Source organism: Mus caroli, unplaced genomic scaffold (assembly GCF_978045245.1).
Source record: "Mus caroli unplaced genomic scaffold, Mus_caroli_1 scaffold_13, whole genome shotgun sequence".
In the NCBI taxonomy this organism is placed as follows: Eukaryota; Metazoa; Chordata; class Mammalia; order Rodentia; family Muridae; genus Mus; species Mus caroli.
In genome coordinates this window covers 32102313-32120237 of record NW_028227268.1, presented here as the reverse complement: position 1 = coordinate 32120237, position 17925 = coordinate 32102313, and the positions used below count along the sequence as shown (strand labels likewise).

General features: G+C 44.6%; 1 protein-coding gene across 6 annotated transcripts in view; it reads right to left on the bottom strand.

Moving 5' to 3' along the window:
* Window positions 1-526: 526 nt before the first annotated feature.
* Window positions 527-17925, bottom strand: part of Hlf (HLF transcription factor, PAR bZIP family member) — a 55619-nt gene continuing 38220 nt past the window's right edge. For 4 of the 6 annotated variants that reach the window (XM_021177294.3, XM_085829674.1, XM_085829672.1 and 1 more), the window contains exons 3-4: window positions 9636-9856; window positions 527-4915 (exon numbers count right to left, since the gene is read on the bottom strand). In XM_021177294.3, the coding sequence (XP_021032953.1) occupies window positions 4697-4915; window positions 9636-9856 (440 nt within the window). In that variant the 3' untranslated portion in view covers window positions 527-4696. The remainder of the gene's footprint in view (window positions 4916-9635; window positions 9857-17925) is intronic. The other 2 variants (XM_085829675.1, XM_021177295.3) reach the window with 1 other exon arrangement.

Sequence of the window (17925 nt, the reverse complement as noted above, 5' to 3'; positions counted from 1 at the left end):
GATCAGTAGTGATCTCTGTCACTTCCATCTTTAAGAACACTTTTTTATTTTTAATTTTTAAATTTTATATGTACTGATAAGTTTTGGTTGTATAAATGTCTGTACACATAAAGGTCAGAAGAGGGTACCAGATCCCCTGGAACTGGAGTTGTAGGCAGTTGTGGGCTGCCATGGTGGGTGCTGGGAATCGAACCTGGGTCTTCTGGAAAAGCAGCCAGAGCTCTTCACCTCTGAGTCAGTTCTCCACCCCCTTAGGTAAGCTTCTTAACTTGCCCAGTTGGCAATTCCTGTCATTTCTTGCTGTATAAAAATCATAACTTCATTGTATGCTTTCTATTATTTTGGGACTAAAATATTCCATGTGTGTAGTGAAGTACTTAGTATGTAAGTTATCAATAAATGATACTTTATTACTAATTAGACAGCATAATTATCATCTATGCAAACCTCTGCAAATGGTCTCTCGGTTATGGTGATAGAAACAAAATCAATTGGTAGCCAGCTGGTCACAAAAAAAATACATGAAAAAAGGAAAAAAATTAGTTTATTAAACATTTAGAAGAACAAATGAAGTTTTGGACTTGACAGCATAAATACCAGCAATATCATGGTATACAATTACACTAACCTCTTGTTAACTTGAGCCTGTTTGACAGATGCAATCTTTGTGGTGTTGTCAAAAGGATAATACCTAATTGTTATGTCTGGTGAGGTGCTAAAAAAAATTACAGATTTTCTGTCTCCACTTAAACATCCATACACAAACACACATTCCCCAACACAGATTTTGGCAAGAGTGCATTAACTGTAGTTACTGAAAATTCAGTCCATCAAGACCTACAAGTTTTGTTCATTTATTATTGACACTGATTTTTACCGAACACCTGGAGTTGAATGTGGCTTCCCCAGAGGGTTGTACTCAGGAGCCCTCAGTAGGAACCGAGTGCAATCAGAGCCAGAGAAGAAGGTATGTACCCAGGGAGGGAGGGCATCACACCTCAGCCTAGTCAGCTGCAGGAAGCCAACCCCAGCCGGTGGGGACAAGCCACACACAGAGCTGTCTGAGATCCACAGGCAGTGGCCTGAGGACCTCACTATTTAACTCTGAGGAAGTTTTGAGTTTTTCTAAAGGAATGCTAAGGGCAAAACGGAACAAACTTTTAGAAAGAGCAAAGTATTCCTTGTATTTTACACAACATCAGTCGTTTCATCCTTGGACAGGAGAGACATTGTCACTTACAACTCACGGCAGGTCATCCAGACCCGAGCTGTAGCCCTTTCGAAGGTATGTTTAGACTCAGTGTAAATTCCCACAGTAAGCTAATGGGTTAGAAAGAACCTCTGGGTTCTTTTATCTGGCTCCCCCCTCACCCGGTGACTGAGTCCCATCATGCCCTTCTCAAACATAGGCCCATTCTTCTCCTTCTTCTACAAAGGATGGTCCCTTCAAGGCCTGTTCTATTTCGAGACAAAGGCCTGGCCCAGCCATTCCTGATGTGGTTTGTGAATGACCCAAAGCACCAGTCCCTCTAGAGTTGGAGACTGCCACCCAAAGCCCTCCCATGCCCTCAGGGGAGCATCAGCAGAGAGAAACCCTGATCCCTTTTTTTAACTTTCTTTGAGAATCCATGTGACTAATGAAAAGACATGACCTGACCCGGAAGTGCTTTGCATCTGAATGGCAGGGCATGCAACATTTCAGATGCATTTGGAATGATCAAATAATTAACCATGGAAAGATGCCTACCTTGAAATGGTGACAGTTGACAATGGGACTTCCTAATGGCTATGGTCTGCTGCAGTCATCTGACCCTGGGTTCTAGCTTCTCAGGGCATTGGATGGCATTTTCTCATCTAGTTAATATCCAGGGGCAAAGAGAAATCAGCCTGGGGGTGGGGGACTGATAATTACCTACAGATAAGGCACCTGTGGAGATTCCAAAGTCTTGAGTTTTTTTGTTTTGTTTTGTTTTGTTTTGAATGAGGTAGGTTTCCTAAAACCTTTCCTGGTATACAAAAGAATAAGTTTTATTATGATCTTTTTATATCTTCTGCAGAAAACATTTGTGATGTTCTTTTGGTAAAAACAATTCCAAGAAAGGCCAGGCATGCTTTTCTTCAGCGACTACTGGATGGTTCCATGTGTCTGGGTGGGCCACAGTGCAACCCTTGAACACTTCTCTCCTTAAGTATTCATCTTTGCCCTGGCGAGCACTGTCATTGATCAGTTCTGCAGTCCCCCTCTTTTTCTATCTTCAAAAGGACCAACTCTTTGTTGTCCCATGGCTATTACTGAATTATCTCTTATTCAGTTCTATACAACATGGTTGAAGCATTTTTTTAATCTGTAATTTGCTTGCAAAATGTATTTTAATTCTCTCACTCTCTCATCTCTCACCGTGGAATGAAACAGGAACCTGGGAAGAAACCCTACAGGTCTCGTTTTCCAGAACTGTGACACTAGACAGCAGAGTGGCTGAGGGAGTGAGGAGGGGATCACTGGATCTGCAGAGAAGTCAGGTACTGTGGAGGCAGGAGACCGGAAAACATCCATGGATGAAAGGGGATTTTAATCGAGCACAAAAATGTGCCTTTGAAGAAACAGCAGACTCTCTTGACATTATACAACTCAGTGAAACAAAATAACAGCCATCTTTAAAGTCAAAACAGCTATCAAACTCTAAGCCGTACACATAGCACCGAGGTCAACCTTACACTGCGTGAGATAGATACACAGGCCGAAAGCGAACAAAATCATCTGGGGCTCTGGCAGCCACACTCCATTCCAACGACTCAGAATCCTGAAGTGAACATTTATGTGGCAGATGCTTTTCCTAAAAAACACTGGATCATCCAATAAATATTTGACTAAAACCCGTTTTGTGCTTTTGGGTGACGTTAACTGACTTCCTTCTGAGACCTAATAAGAAACAAGAAAGCGTTGGAGCAGGAGTCGTCACAGCAAGCCTCAGTATTGTCATAAAATTTTAATTTTAAGCAGAAAACATGCTGATGTGTCAGTAATAGGTTTAAAATATTAAAGATTTCAAAAGCCCCCAAGCACTCCTCTGAACAGCATTGGTGAATATATATCTTTGCTATATAATTTTAAAACACGGAATAGTTTTCCTTTTTTTTCTCTTTTCTATATATAATATATGTCTTCCAAAATACATTGTCAGTATTTATATCTGAAAAATACTGTACAAAAAAAGAACTTCCTATAATTACTCTGTATAAACATTAAACGATTTAATAATCTCTCCTTTTGGTCTATAGTAAACATTTAAATTGATCGGAGAAACCACAGTTTGTGACAACACCATCCCATTCTGAGATACACCAGTGTCTTTTACATTCATTTTTTTTTTCAGAAGTCCACTTGATAGGCGCACATATGTTCAAAAGCAAACAGAGGATGAGAAACACGGGCTCCGGAGTCATTCATTTGTGAGGCATTCAAAAGGACACCACAAGGGGTGGGGAGGTCAAGGGAGGGCTTTTATCGTCCCCCCACAAAAAATATATATTACAAAACAAAGTGGGTGAACTGAATCTTAAGTCAATCGTTTTGAATATCAAGAGGGAAATGGAGAAAGTGAATGGACTAGAAAAGTGGGAATGGGCTGGGTGTGGGAAGGGGAGACGCAAGACGAAGCACACCGTGGCAAAGGCTTCTCCAAGATGCATTATTATTATGTTTTTGGCGTACATACTGATAAATTAACCCCTCATTCGTAGGCCATCCGTTGCCCTCTGCTTCCCTGTCCTGAGAATATTCTGGTCATGCACAAATGCATTACTTGATTTTTGAGTTTTTTTTAAAAAGACAGTGAAATTCCTAGGTAGGGAAAAATTTTTCCTACGTCCACTAGTTAATACTCAGGCAGCATGCTCTAGCGTACACTAGGATTATTGCTTTAGGTACAGACAGTGCAAAACACACTCTGTGTTCTATAAGGAATGGTACTTACTTATCTGGGGTTGGTGGAATTAAAAGGAAACTTAGTAGGTAGCAGTAAGTAAATATGGGACTCTACTAAATCTAAACAGCACTTTAAATTTGAAGACAAGTGTCACCAAAACTGAAAGGAAAAAAACGAGAAAGGGTAGGGAGGAAAAGGGGAAGGGAAGTGGGGCAACCTATGAAGGAATTCAGCTGCAGCGCAGTGCTAGGGTATACGCTATGCACCTTTCCAGCATGGTAATTCATGGCTGAAACAGAAACAAGAGCTTATGGTCTTGATGACTGAGATCCAGGGTCCTGCTTCCTAAAGCAACACAGACCCTGGCCAAGTAAGATCACTAGAACATGGAGCAAGGCAGAAAGGGGCAGGAAGGGAGAAGGAAGGAGAGGAAACCCCATGGGAGTCTCCAGGGTGGAATAAGAAACATGGCACCTTTCTTGTTTGGAACTAAAAGACAACAAGAGGACTATCTTTAAACGACAAGTGTGAAGGAATACACACATACACACGCTCACATATGCACACCGCTGACCACACATGGGACCATAAGCACATATACACACACACAAACATACATACATATGCACAGATGCACACCAAAATATGAGTCAGTTGCGTTTATGCCTCTGGTAAAGTGCTGATGTCAGAAAGGTTGGTTTGGGTGTGGTGCTACCAGACAGGAAACAAGCTGTCCATCTATTCAAAAGCCAGCCCACAAAAATGCCATCTTACAGGGGCCCGTGCCTGGCCTCGTACTTGGCAAGTATGTTCTTGCATTTGCCCAGCTCCTTCCTTAAGTCAGCCACCTCCTGGCGGAGGGCCGAGTTCTCCTTCTCCAGGAATGAGGCCCGGATTGCGATCTGGTTCTCCTTCAGCCGCCGGGCATCACGGGAGCGCTTGGCCGCCATATTGTTCTTTCTGCGCCTCGCCCAGTACTTGTCATCCTGCTCATTAGTTACAGAAGGAAAAAGAAACAAGATATTAGGTTTCAGCAGCACTGGGTGGCAGCCAGGGGTGTGCTGAGACACCAGCCTGGGTTTCTTCATTTCTGTCTCCTTCCTTTTCAGCTTCTACATGTCTGAGGGTATGGTCTGCCAGCCATGGCTTTGGTCCTAGAGAAAGGACCAACCTGTCGCAACAGGCTTTGCCCAACGCAGTTGTGTGCCAGTACGGGAGAGCGGAGAGTTCAGCTGAATGCCAAAGGCTCACCACACTCCCTAAATTCCATTCCAATTTTCTTCACTTTCTTTGTTGAACTTTTTTTTAACTTACTTTAATCCCATGAGTACACATGTAGGCTTCTCTAAGTTGGGACTGTGTCACTGGAAGGCAATATGGTGCTATCTCTCAACAGTCGACACATATAAATTTTAAATTAACTAACACCCCCTTTTTAAGATAAAGTCTTACATATCCCAGGCTAGTCTTGAACTTACTATGTAACCAAGGGTGGTTTTGAACTCCTGATCCTCCTGCCATTGCCTCCTTAGCACCACCATGCCAAGTCTCTCTACAATCTATCTTAATGAATATAATGTTGCTATAGCAATTCCACCTCTATGATTTCATCTAGCATTCTCCATGTTCATAGACACAGATGCATTCTTGGTTATAAAATTATTTGCAAAAGTCAAAAATGAGAAAAAACGAATCATCTATAGTAGGGTTGATAACTACATCATCATAGTCACATATGGATATACTCTACGGATTTTAAAAATAAAGACCTGAGATGGGGTGGGGACTGCAAAGATGTGTGTAATCCCCTGTGATATGTGTAGAAACGACAGCAATCTGCTGGAGAGCATGCATGTCCATCACAGTTTGACTAACATTATACTTTACTAATACAGACATGGCCAGATGGATTTATAGTGGCTAATATAGGTCCAACTATAAGGGGGACCAAACCAGTGAGCCAACACACACGAGGAGGCTCAGCCACCCTTTTAGTTTATATCCTGAGCTATCAGAATGTCACATAAGGGCTATGTGCACTTCAGTAATTGAAAACAGAAATTAAAAAAATATATTGGCTTTCATTACTCAATGTACTCCTACCAATGGCTAACATTTAAATAATGTATTCTAATTTCCTGCGTAACTACTTGCTGGGTTTCAATTACCCTATCTGGAATTCTCATATCTTCCTCCATCATTGCTCCCCCTACCAAAAGAAAGAAAAGCTCCCTAGGTGGACTGTGGGGGATCTTTTGGATCTTCTTAATCCACAGAGGGGACGGTGCAAAACGGAATTTTTGCAACTCCTTTTGTATCATCAACTTGCTCCAGCAAATATCTCTGTCTTAGCAAAGCTGATACTTTAGTTCATATCGAATTGGTAGGCGAGGCTAATCCCTGCCCTCTCTCAAGACTCCAAGGACAGTTGGCACTGGAGGAAGTCACTCACATGGGTGAAGCTCAAAAGTTGCAAAACAAAGATCAGGATCAGTGGTCTGCCTCTGTCCACTCTCCTCAGCAGACATGCACCTTGTGTGGAGACCATGTGTGAGATGGAAAGTGTGTGAAGGCACTTCCTGCCTGCTGGTCACAAGACTATCCTTTGTTCATAAGTTGCCTCGAGATTTCTATACATTTCATAATGTGTAACGGGATCAAAAGGGCATCTTTGTAACAGCTGGTTTGCAAATTCTTCTTAGGGAAGAGGGAGCCCTTGGGGGAATGCCTGGATGAGCTTGCTGTGGTTGTTGATAGAATTTGCTGTTTGTGCTTCTCAACGCTGGTGGAAAGGGCAGAAAGGGAGGATGGCTGGGAGGTCCTGGGAACCCCAGTGACATCACACAATGGAGGTATCTGCACAGCAGTGAAGCACCCAGCTCTGATGGAGGCTCTTGGTGGGACTTGGGTGTCCTCCTCCATTCTGTCCCCCTTTATAGTTATTACCAGGAAGTTTACCACACTTGTCAATATGCCCGGGAGTACGGTTTCCAAGAACGTTCTGCTGAATGGCTGAGTCCGAATGGATCAGAGCCAACGCTCAAGGCACACGAGGGCAGGAGGTGAGGCTATATATGAGCACAGCCTTGGGAAGTGGTAGAATGACTCTGGTGTTCTGTGACAATTCTGACCAGGTCTTTAAGGGCCAATGAGTCACCAATTGACCGTAACGTAACAACTAACTCTTCACACTCAGTTCTCATTGGGAGTTCTGGCTCAGGCTTCCTAGCATTCTTATCACTTGTAAAGTGCCTTCCTCCCCAGCCTCACCTGCTCGCATGGGCAGACGAGCTAGCAAAAGACTCTTAAGTAGGAGGGAAGCAAAGAACAGAGCTGTAAGAAAGGATGGAGAAAATGGGAATGATGGGAGAAGGGATATCCTGGTCTAGAAGCACCAGCTTGCCTCCTTTCGTTTTTTTGATTGGAGACAGGGAGGCAAGAACTCTAGTGGGAATGATGGAGTTCACACTGGATCCCATGGCCCATCTTGTACCTGCCCAGAGCTGATGCCCTCTGGCTTCCCAGTGACCTTCACTCAGGGACCCACTCATCACCTACCTCTAACAGATGACACTGCCCTTTTCTCTATGGACTAGAATTTCTATGAGATCGAGTGCGGTGCTGATGTTGGCAAACACTAGAATCCCCTGAGCCTCTGAAAGCTGTTTGCCAAGTGAATGAATGACCCTTAAGAGTGGTAAGAAATAAATGTGATGTGCATTATCAGCAAGGAATACCAGTATGTCCTCATTCAGGTCTCCCTCAGTATATATGCTAACCCAGAAGGCCAGCTTCGGAGAAAAGGCTAAGCACTTGTGGGGAACAGCATTCTTGGTAGGTTCCTCCCCACTCTATTTCTGGTTTACTTGTCCATCAGTGCTGAGAGCCACACACACCTTGTCTCCCACCCACCCTGGGCTCAGTCCTCTCTGCTGAAGGGAGAGACCCTCACAGCTCTTCTTCCTGCTTCTCAGCAGCTCCTGACTTGTGTTTTGAGATTTCACCTGCAATTGAAAACCACCTCCGAGGGCAGGCACATTGCAGGAGAAGGTTCCTGCCAGCTCCCTACCCACCATGGGGAAAGGGTAGGCTTAGCCATGACAGCAGCAATACATATGATTCCAGCCCAGATGGTTCATCACGGCCTCTTTGCTGCCAAGAGTACACGGGCCATTAAGTACGCTCACTCTTCAAACGTGCAAACTTGGAGATTCTCTGAAGGTCTGGCTACAAGTTTAATCTACTCCTTGGTAGTATCCTGTCAAACCACATCCCAGTCAAGAAGAGGCCCAGGCTGAACAGGCTTCATGGTTTGGGTGAAGAGATAAAACTCTGAAATACACAGACTTAGACTGCTAAGAACTCAAGACCCTGGAAGGCATCCAACGGCAAGAAGGTACTTTATTCAGGTTAAACCTGATCCTGTGGCCCCTTAGAGTCTAACCACCGAAGCCCCGAGAAGTCCGGGTTTTCTGGTACATTTCCTGTAGACTTTGTTGGGTTTGATTCTTAAGAGTGGCAGCTTTTGATTTGTTACGCCAGGGCCCCTTGTCTGGATTTGTCACGCTACAGCGACCTGTCTAGAACCTATCTTCCTCTAAAAGTAAAGTTCCCCTCCATTCCCCTTCCTGCTTCTCCATACCCTCAACTGTAAAGTGATAACTTTGGAGTTCAGTCGTGACTCTCGCCCATTTTGGAGCAATTCAGGAGTTCTCAGAGGTGAGGGTAACAGGCATGCTTTAGATCCTCTGGGTACATCTGCCTCTTGTGTTCTTTCTAGATATAAAAAGGAGGAAAGACTGGCCTATGTTAGTTCACACGATGTCCCCAACTCTCATTTCCCTATGGAGTGTGTCTACACATGAGGCCTACTGGGGGATGGGCAATGGGGACCAGGTGTTAGGAAAGGGCTAACTGTGGTTGACTATGTGCACTCGTCTATTGTTCTCATGATTGGAAAGAAGCATAAATAGAAAAAGTCCTATGAAATGGATAACTATAAGTACTTCTATGCTGGCAGAGTTTCGGGCATATTCTGCATCCTAAGGCAAATGAATCAGAATGAACAAAACAGGTGATTCTGTTTCCCGATAAATGACATATCCCCTTCAACACAGTCCAGGAAAAAACCACCCACAACTACCTGTTTAGTGAATGTCAGATAATAGCAATGGATCCATCATCTCTACCCACAATATGTCATCTTGGTCACCCAGAGTCATTAATATGCAAGGGGAAATTCAGACTTGTTAGGTCCCTAAGGCACCCAGGGAAAAACAGTAGAGCTTACTAACAAGCAACAATGAACACTGGACATAAGCCTCAAAAGACTGCATTCCAGTCCAAGCGCCCTTCTCAAAACATCTCCCCACCCTCCATCCCCTTGCAACATTAAAAGAGTTGAGCTTGATGCATGGGCTCCCATGGGATCCCTTGTAGAGACGAGCCAATTTGCTTCCTTCGGGGACTCAACATCGCCGGATCTTTGACTGCTTCTCCTTAAGTCTGATTAGTCTCAAGCCATGAAAGCGTATTTCAGAAAACTCCTAGAGAGGAAGTACTGTGGCAGGAAGTCACGTGCCAACAAATATCCTCGGACCTCTCAGATCCTTTGTTCTGTGTGCGTACAGACTTCCAAAAACCACCTGTTTAGTTTCCCATGATCCCACTCTCCATTTGCCCATGGCCTGATTACCAGTTCCAATTTACCTTCAAATCATCGGGAATGAAGACTTTGCGAGCTTTCTTAATCATGGGCTGTGGCTTCAGTTCTTCCTCGGAGAACTTCCGTTTGCGAGGGTCAAACATTTCCTGCCCCGGGATGCTGGAGAGGGCAAGATCTGCCGGGTCTGGTTCATACCCGACTGGTACCTGGATGGTGTCAGGGTCAATGGGACTCGGTGTATTGCGGTTTGCTGGCAACAGCTGGCCTGGAAAAACACGGGAGTATTAACTTAGGGTCAACTCTAAGGCCACCCAGGTCAGAGCCACTTGGCAATTCTCTAGGAGTGTTTGGAGTCTTCACTCCACTTGTTCTGACCTTGCTGCCTTTGGTCCTTATTCATCTTCACTGTTTTTCCAAGAACAAGGCAGAACATGATCGACTCGTGTTATTATCGGGCAAAACAAAGACACATACGTACTTGTTCACAAACAGGATCAAGAAAGTTTAAAACACGCACACATTCCCACTTTCCTATCAATATGCATTGCTGTGACTAGTTGTATGTCAATTTGACACAAGTTAGAGTCAATTGGGGAGAAGGAACCTCAACAGAGATGTGTCCACCAGGTTGGCCTAGGGCAAGACTGTGGTACATTGTTTTAAAATTGACCATAGATGTGGGAGGACTCAGGTCACTGTGGCTGACGCCGCCTCTGAGCTAGTGATGCTGGGTGGTTTAAGAAAGCAGGCTGAGCAAGGATTAAGGAGCAATCCAGTAAGCAGTATTCCTCCGTGGTCTTCATCAACTCCTGCCCCTAGGTTCCTGGTCTATTTAAGTTCCTTCCCTGACGTCTTTCAATGAGGAACTGCTTTGTCACAGCAGTTTGTAACTCTAAGATACACATGGAGCATCAGCTACGCACCCAGCATGCTGGATGATGTAATGGATTGAGTCACAAGGTGGTCACTTCAGGTTGCTTCCTGGGTAAGTCACAGAGACAGACCTAGAATTAGCCAGTTAGGGTAGGGTGTAGTGGTTATAGGATGGACATCAATCTCAGGTGCATCCAGAGTATAGAAACCCATACATAACACAAAAGAGGTTGGTGGGGGTGGTGGTAGAGGGTATCCCACCGATGGCACTGGTGACCGATGGCACTGGTAGAGCTGCATCCTGAGACAGTCACCCACAAAAGGGCACTCTAGGTGCAACATGCAGATAGACACAAGTATGTCAGTGTCTGTGCGTGTTGGGTTGTTGTGTGTGTGTACCTGTCATTGTAGGTATGTGCACGTGCACACGTGTGTGTACAGAGATGCCTACGAGGCAGGAGGTAGACACTAGGTGCCATTTCTCAACTGCGCTCCACCTTCATTTTTCAAGATGGTGTCTCTCATTGAACCTGACACTGGTAAATGTTGTTACGCTGGCTGGCCAGTGAGCTTTGGGGATCTGCTCGTCTTTACCCCTCTCTCCCTCTTGGGTTTTTACATGGACGCTAGGGATCTGAATTCAGGTCCTTAATGCTTTTGTGGCAGACACTTTGCCAACTGAGCCGTCTCCTCAGCTCCCAGGGGATAGAACCTGGGGTCCTGAGCACTGCAGGCAGGTGCTCCACCACTGCGTTACATCCCCATCCATCCAGTTGGCTACGAATAGTCATCAGTTGTTGGAACCCAGAACCAGAAGACAGAATGAGTTTGGGTAAAACTACTGGAGCTGTTGGCCCCAGGTGTGGGGATATAACAGACCAAACGACACTGAATGTCACAGGAGAATTTTGAGGAGTGAAGTGGCAAACGGCTAGTTTAGAACAAGACTCTTGGGGGTAAGATGGACTGAAGGGGCCACGGGTAGAGACAGGTCAGATACAAAGCAGTTGCGGTGCACCACGCCCACAAGTAAGAGTGGCTATACGGATGCTGAGAAGGGGCACATTCAACTAAAGCATTGAGCAGATCAGAAAGGGCATAATGGAGACAACCTAACTTCTACTTGAACCCTCTACAGACTAAGCCACTGGACTGCACAAACATCCCCGGAACAATGGGTGGCTTGTGCTTCTTTGTCTTGCTGGTGAGAGTGAACTTAATAACAGACCAAATGTTTATGCCGGGAGTTCTGCAGCTTAACTTCTGGTTTCATCTGAGTTGTACAATTGCTCCTTTCATGCCCGGAGAATAAATGAGAGGACACAGCTCAGCTGCATTTGGCCCGGCTCCTCTTCTTCCTCTTCGCCAGAGCTAGGCCCCCGTGTAGGAAGAAATCTGTAGGTTTCATTAAAAATCTACCCCAGGGTGAACCATGCTACCCATTGCTTATATTGTAGCGAAACTGAAACCCTGCAAGCCTGTTTCTGAAAAGGCCTGGGAGGGAGCTTGAAAAATAAATGGCCCAGATGACCTTCTAGGTCCCTTCTCTGCTTTGAGCTCTCTTTGTGCACTGCCTGCCAACGAGGAAGCCCCCCCCCCCAAACCCCAGGCATTGGCAGGTGATGGGGTTTCTCTCATTAGCCAAGCTGCTGCATAGCTCCAACTTCTAAGGACTGCTGAGTTCTGTACTGGAGGGCGATAATACAATTTCATCCTGGAACCTCTTGTCCATCAAATAGGGATGTTATTATTCATGAAGGAAGTATCTTTGAACTGGATAACAATACTACCTAATGTCCTATCACCACTTCCTTGACCAGTTCGTAGGCATCCCTCCCTCTCTTCTCCGACCTTTTTATGTAAGTTTGTTAGGGGTGTGTGTGTGTGTGTGTGTGTGTGTGTGTGTGTGTGTGTGTGAAAGGGGGGAGGGAGAACTTGCAGGAGTCAGTTCTTCTCTGTGTACTGTGTACCCTTCCTAGTTTTATCTATCCCCAACGGAGACATCTACAACACAGCTCTTACACCAAAGGCTCAGGGAACACTGAGGAGTGGGGGGGGGGGGTGCAGAAAGATTGTAAGAGCAAGTTGACAAGAGGATCAAAATGTCTGCTATGAGATAGGGTCTTCTATAAATGGTAGGGAAGCTACACTTAGGAGATCTCAGCTGACAGTGACACCACCAACTGATCTACCAATGTGGATGGGGGAATTTTAAAAGGCTCGACCTCTAGATGAAGAGCTACAGGTTAGTTCTTAATGGCTGCTGAGAGACAGTGAATCAATCTTCTCCAGGGACTAGCAATTTATCCGATCTTAAGTGGTCAGTCTTAACCACATATACATTGGAACAACATTAAACAGTCTCAGCAGGATATACATATATGTAATATTTCCAATAATTATTTTATTATTATAATATATGCCATAATCAAATATACTTTTATATAATTAAATATAAATATTACACATATAATTAAGTATGAGGTCATAAATTTGAGGGGTGAGGGGCACAGGAGAAGTGGGATGAAAAGAGGGAGGTGTAGAAATGATAATATAAACAGAATATATATATATACATACATATATATATATGAAATTCTCAGAAAGATTTAAAAAGATAGGCATTTGTTTTGTACTTTAAAGGTAATTTTATTATATTTTATCTATTTTGTGAGCCTTTGAGAGTTATATGTGGGAGCTCATTTGTGCACATTCGTTGAGGTCGGAGGGCAACTTGTGTGGGTTGGTTCTTCCCTTTTACCGGGCGGGTCTTGGATATCAAACTCAGCCCATCAGACTCAGTGGCAAGCACTTTTTAGCTCCCTGAGCCCAGTGTTTATCCAACTCTAAAACTAAACTTCATTGCCTTCTTATCCAGCTTACACCGAACAGGTTTTCCCACCCTGTTTATGATGGTATAGAGCTTCACCACTAAGGGATTTTCCATTGTAACTGTATATCTGACATATGTACACGATATGTTCACATATCGGTATATAATCCTGTATTACAGCTATAACGGGTTTATTTGACTCACTCAGAATTTCCTTTCCTGTACAACATAAAAAAAAAAAAAAGTTGCTAACTAACGTTTTCCAAATGACTGGCTCTAATGACTAATATTGGTAAGCCTTAACATTTGACAGAACAAGATATGTCTTCATTAGAGTACTTCTTTTTTAAAAAAAAGATTTATTTATTTATTTTATGTGAGTACATCGCTGTCTTTAGACACACCAGAAGGGGTCTTCAGATCCTATTACAGATGGTTGTGAGCCACCATGTGGGTGCTGGGAATTGAACTCAGGACCTCTGGAAAAACAGTCAGTGCTCTTAACCACCAAGCCATCTCTCCAGCCCCACTATAGTACTTCTAAAGGATGTCTGTGGTTGCTCCTACACACACCACCTTTGGGGGGAGTTTCAGAATGCCTTTGTTGAGTTTTGTTTAAAATCTTCTTTGGGAGTTTTGGGTGAAGACTGCAAGTGAGCCATGCAGGCGGAGTTATCTTTACATATTGAATATCCCATTTTTATATGGGGATCTTAAAAAAATAAAGTTCAGTTCTTATAGTGGCCTTAACTTGTCACATTTTTGCTGTGTTTGTTAAATTTAAATGCTCTATAGTAGCTGTTACTGGTTCCTCTGTTTCCTAACTGGTTTTTGCTGGTATGTAGGAAGTGACAGGTTTTGAGATGCCAGGCTCAAAGCCATCGACTTCCCCCACCCCCATCCTGCTTCTAACAGTTTTAGCAAGTCTGATTTTTCTTAACGTTTTAGTAAGTACTTTTATCATCCACCTCTAGGGCTAGTTCCAGCTCGCTTCAAATGCTTATAATTCCTGCTTCTTCCTCTCAAAGAGAAGAGCTTTAATCTCACCGTATCAGCATCATCTGCATCAGCAATATGAGGTGGAATGAGGTAAAATGGGTAATCCACGTCAGTGGAAGATGCTGTGGAAACCTCACACTGTAAAACCCCAAAGGGTCACAGTCTCAGAGGTAGGGACTTCCACCCCTATTGTATTGGCAGTTGTTTTTCAAATCAGAAATAAGAACATTAAATTTCCTCAAATGCCTCACCCTCTTTATTTTTCTTAAATCGTTTTTAACTTATTCACTTTGCAGCCTGCTCACTGACCACTCCCTCCTGGTCAACCCCATCCCACCATCCTTCCTCTTGCCCCTTCTCCCTTCCACCTTCTCCCTTCCCCCTTCCCCTTCCACCTCCCTTTGTCCTCTAAGAAGGCCCAATTGAGGAAGCCTGAATCTCATTTAGAAGGGAGAATAAAATAGTCATAAGGGGCAGATGGAAGGTGGGAGCTGGGAGGGAGGGAAATGGGGGATCCAAGATCAGGTGTGCAGAAGGACATGAAAGATGGCTAGATGACCATGAAAATCAATGGAAACCTGCAACTGATGGGGGTGTGGAGGTGGTGGTGGGGACATCTCCAGGATGAGACATGGCCGGGACGAGGGAGGCACCCAAGAATCAATAGGGGTGACCTTAGCTGTGGCTCAGTGCACTGGGGATATGGAACCAGAAGAGGCCTCACCACTTTAAAAGATGTTAAGATAATTGTGTGCCCCCCACCCCGACCCTGTAGTTGTTATGTTTAAGCTTAACGTTTCTCTGAGGTTTGCTTTAAACCCTGCAGGTTCAACCCCACTAAGAGGGTTCAGCAGTCTGATAGGCATTGTGTTTTTCTTCTACTGGCCTCATGATGACCCTCATTTACAGAAGAGCCAAGGAGGATTCCAGAGAAAAAGGTAGAACAGAGATCCTATGGAAATCTGGGAAGAGACTCGAAGTCACCTCAGACCCAAAGTTGGGCTCCACTTTGGTCACCTTGCAGGCCTGCCAAAACCTCCTTGTTCCTCTTCTTTCATAAGAACGTGTCAGTCCCTGTCCAATTAGCTGATTATCTGGCCTCAGTGAATGGGGATAGCAGCAGTCTGCTCAGGTCATTGGTTTGTGTTCTTAAACTACAGCTGCATTAAAGTAACAAATAACCATTTTATTTATTATTTAGTCCCCAAAGCTAGTTACAGGGACTGCAACCCTTCTAATGTGCTCCCATTCCAGTGGACAGGCATTAGATTTAAAGCAGTGATGTACAAAGAGACAAAGACATCATCATCACTCAGTGTTAGTCCCTCAAGAGCATGAGCAGGCTGAGGGAAATCATCCTCTATCAAAAAAAAGGCCGACAGGGGTCTAGAGAGATGAGTCAGTGGTTAAGAGCCCTGGTTGCTCTTCTAAAGGACCTGTGTTCAATTCCCAGCACCCACATGGTAGGTCACAGCTGTCTCTAACTCCATTTCGATGGGATCTGACACCCAGATACAGATATACAATTCGGGCAAAACACCAATGCACATGAAATAAAAGTAAACAAAATTTAACAAGGAAAGAAAGGCTGGGAAAAGAGGATGTGATTTGTCCATTGGTCAGAAGGGACCCCTTTCCATCCAACTGGTGAAAAGCCTTCTGATCCAGAGCCTAGTCTCAGGTCTTTCTCTCTTGCCTGCTTCTTCCCTCTCCTTCATTAGTTTGAGGTCTGTTTGTTTGTTATGATCTCCTGGATCCCAGATGGTCCTAATAGCATCTTTTCCTCTCTTGGAACCTCCCAGATTTCAAGAGAAAACCACATTCAGGGTTCATAGCCTGCCTGCTTCAATATAAAACACCCTTGTTCCTGAAAATCCCTTTAGCATATAAGAGGTCCATTGGGGGACTATCATGATATTTCTGGATCAATAAGGAGAGGCTGCAATATGTACAGAGATTAAATAAAAGCCTCCTGAGTATATCCTAAAAGTGTGGGTCTTCCCAGACTTTGAGTCCAGGTCAGCTGGTGTCTGTTCTGATGGCAAAGGACACTATCTCCTTTAACAAACACCCTACAAGTGTGGGTACATTCCAGTGGCCCGAGGTCCCATCCCTCCCCGGCCCACAACATTTCCATGTGGCTTTGCAATTTCAGGCATGATCTATTTCCAAGCCTCTCTAATCTGGGCTTGTCTCCTGTCTTGCATTGGCCCAGAGACTATGGGAAGAGCGCTTTGGCTTTCTGCATCCAGGCCTAAAGGCACCATGAAGGAGCCTGTCTCTGTCAGTAGCGTGTGTGTCATTGCCATAACGCGTTTGGGCGAGCCTGCTGGAAGGACGGGCACTAGAGAGGCCAGGGGATCAGCTCAATCACCTGCTCCCCTGGAAAGTGTGGGTCCAGCTAAGGCCAGAACAGCCACTGCCTGACTCAGAGGAGTTGCACTTGCCTGAACCATAAATCCTTACTTGCGTATGTTCCCGGGTTTTTGTGACTGGTTAGCATTCTCGAGGCAGCAGATAACTGTTCCAAGAACTGAGCTACTTCAAGTGGGGATGTTTATGGTCCCAGTCCCATTGAATTGGGGGTTAAGTAGCTAACACTGGACTGAGAATGGAGACATGATTAAGCTCTTTCTAATTCCAGTTCTGCCACTTGTATATTACTCATGAATTACTTATTTCATGAGTGTACATATCAGAACACTCATGAAAAAGTGAACAAAACTAACAGCTCTTCCACACCCCATCAAAATCTGTTTGGAAAAAGAAATGATCGGTCTCACACACACACACACACACACACACATACACACGGGGGGGGGGGGGAGGAGTGGCAGAGAGACAGAGATAGACAAAGAGATGGAGAGAGATAGAGATGATCTTATAGTTCTTTGTGAGTTCTGGTCTCCTTGTATACAAAAGGATGTCAGAGTGTTGGCTGAACAGCCAGGGAGAAAAGACTGTGACAATGAATTCAACAATGTACGCAGGTAAAATGTTTAGCACAGGAACTGGAGAGAACTTGGGGAGAGGTCCATCTATAACCACAAATGTAAAAGGTACGTTCCAGGATCACAGAGACCCACTCACTCACTTGCAGGTTTGTCCCTAATTCTAAGCCATCACCATCCCTCTCCTGAACTATTGCAACCTCTGTCGTCCTGTCTGTTCTCTCTCTGTCCTTCCACCCTTGGCTAATCATGTAATATGGCAGCCAGAAGACACTCTGCAAGCAGACATTCAGGCAGGTCTGCTCTCGAAGCTTCCAGAATCACTCCATCACCTTGTGACAACATTGGAGACTCCCCTCCCACACTAGCCCTTCCTGTCCATTCACACACCCATGTACTAGCTGCCTCCGGCCTGGGTATTTAGTACAGTCCCTAGCTACAACATTCTCCCCCTCCACTCCCTGCCTGCTCCCTTGCATGATTTTTGTTCCCGCTCCAATCCTCTGATGGACTTCAGGCTCACCCACTGCCCATCTAACCCTTGGGTTTCCTCTTACTATTCATCCACACTATTACCTCCTGTAGCACTGAAACGGGGACTAGTTTTTCCTACTTTGGCCTTCAAATTGCTTCTAAGGGGTGCCTTTACTTTTCAAAAATCTGAAAAATTAAGACTTT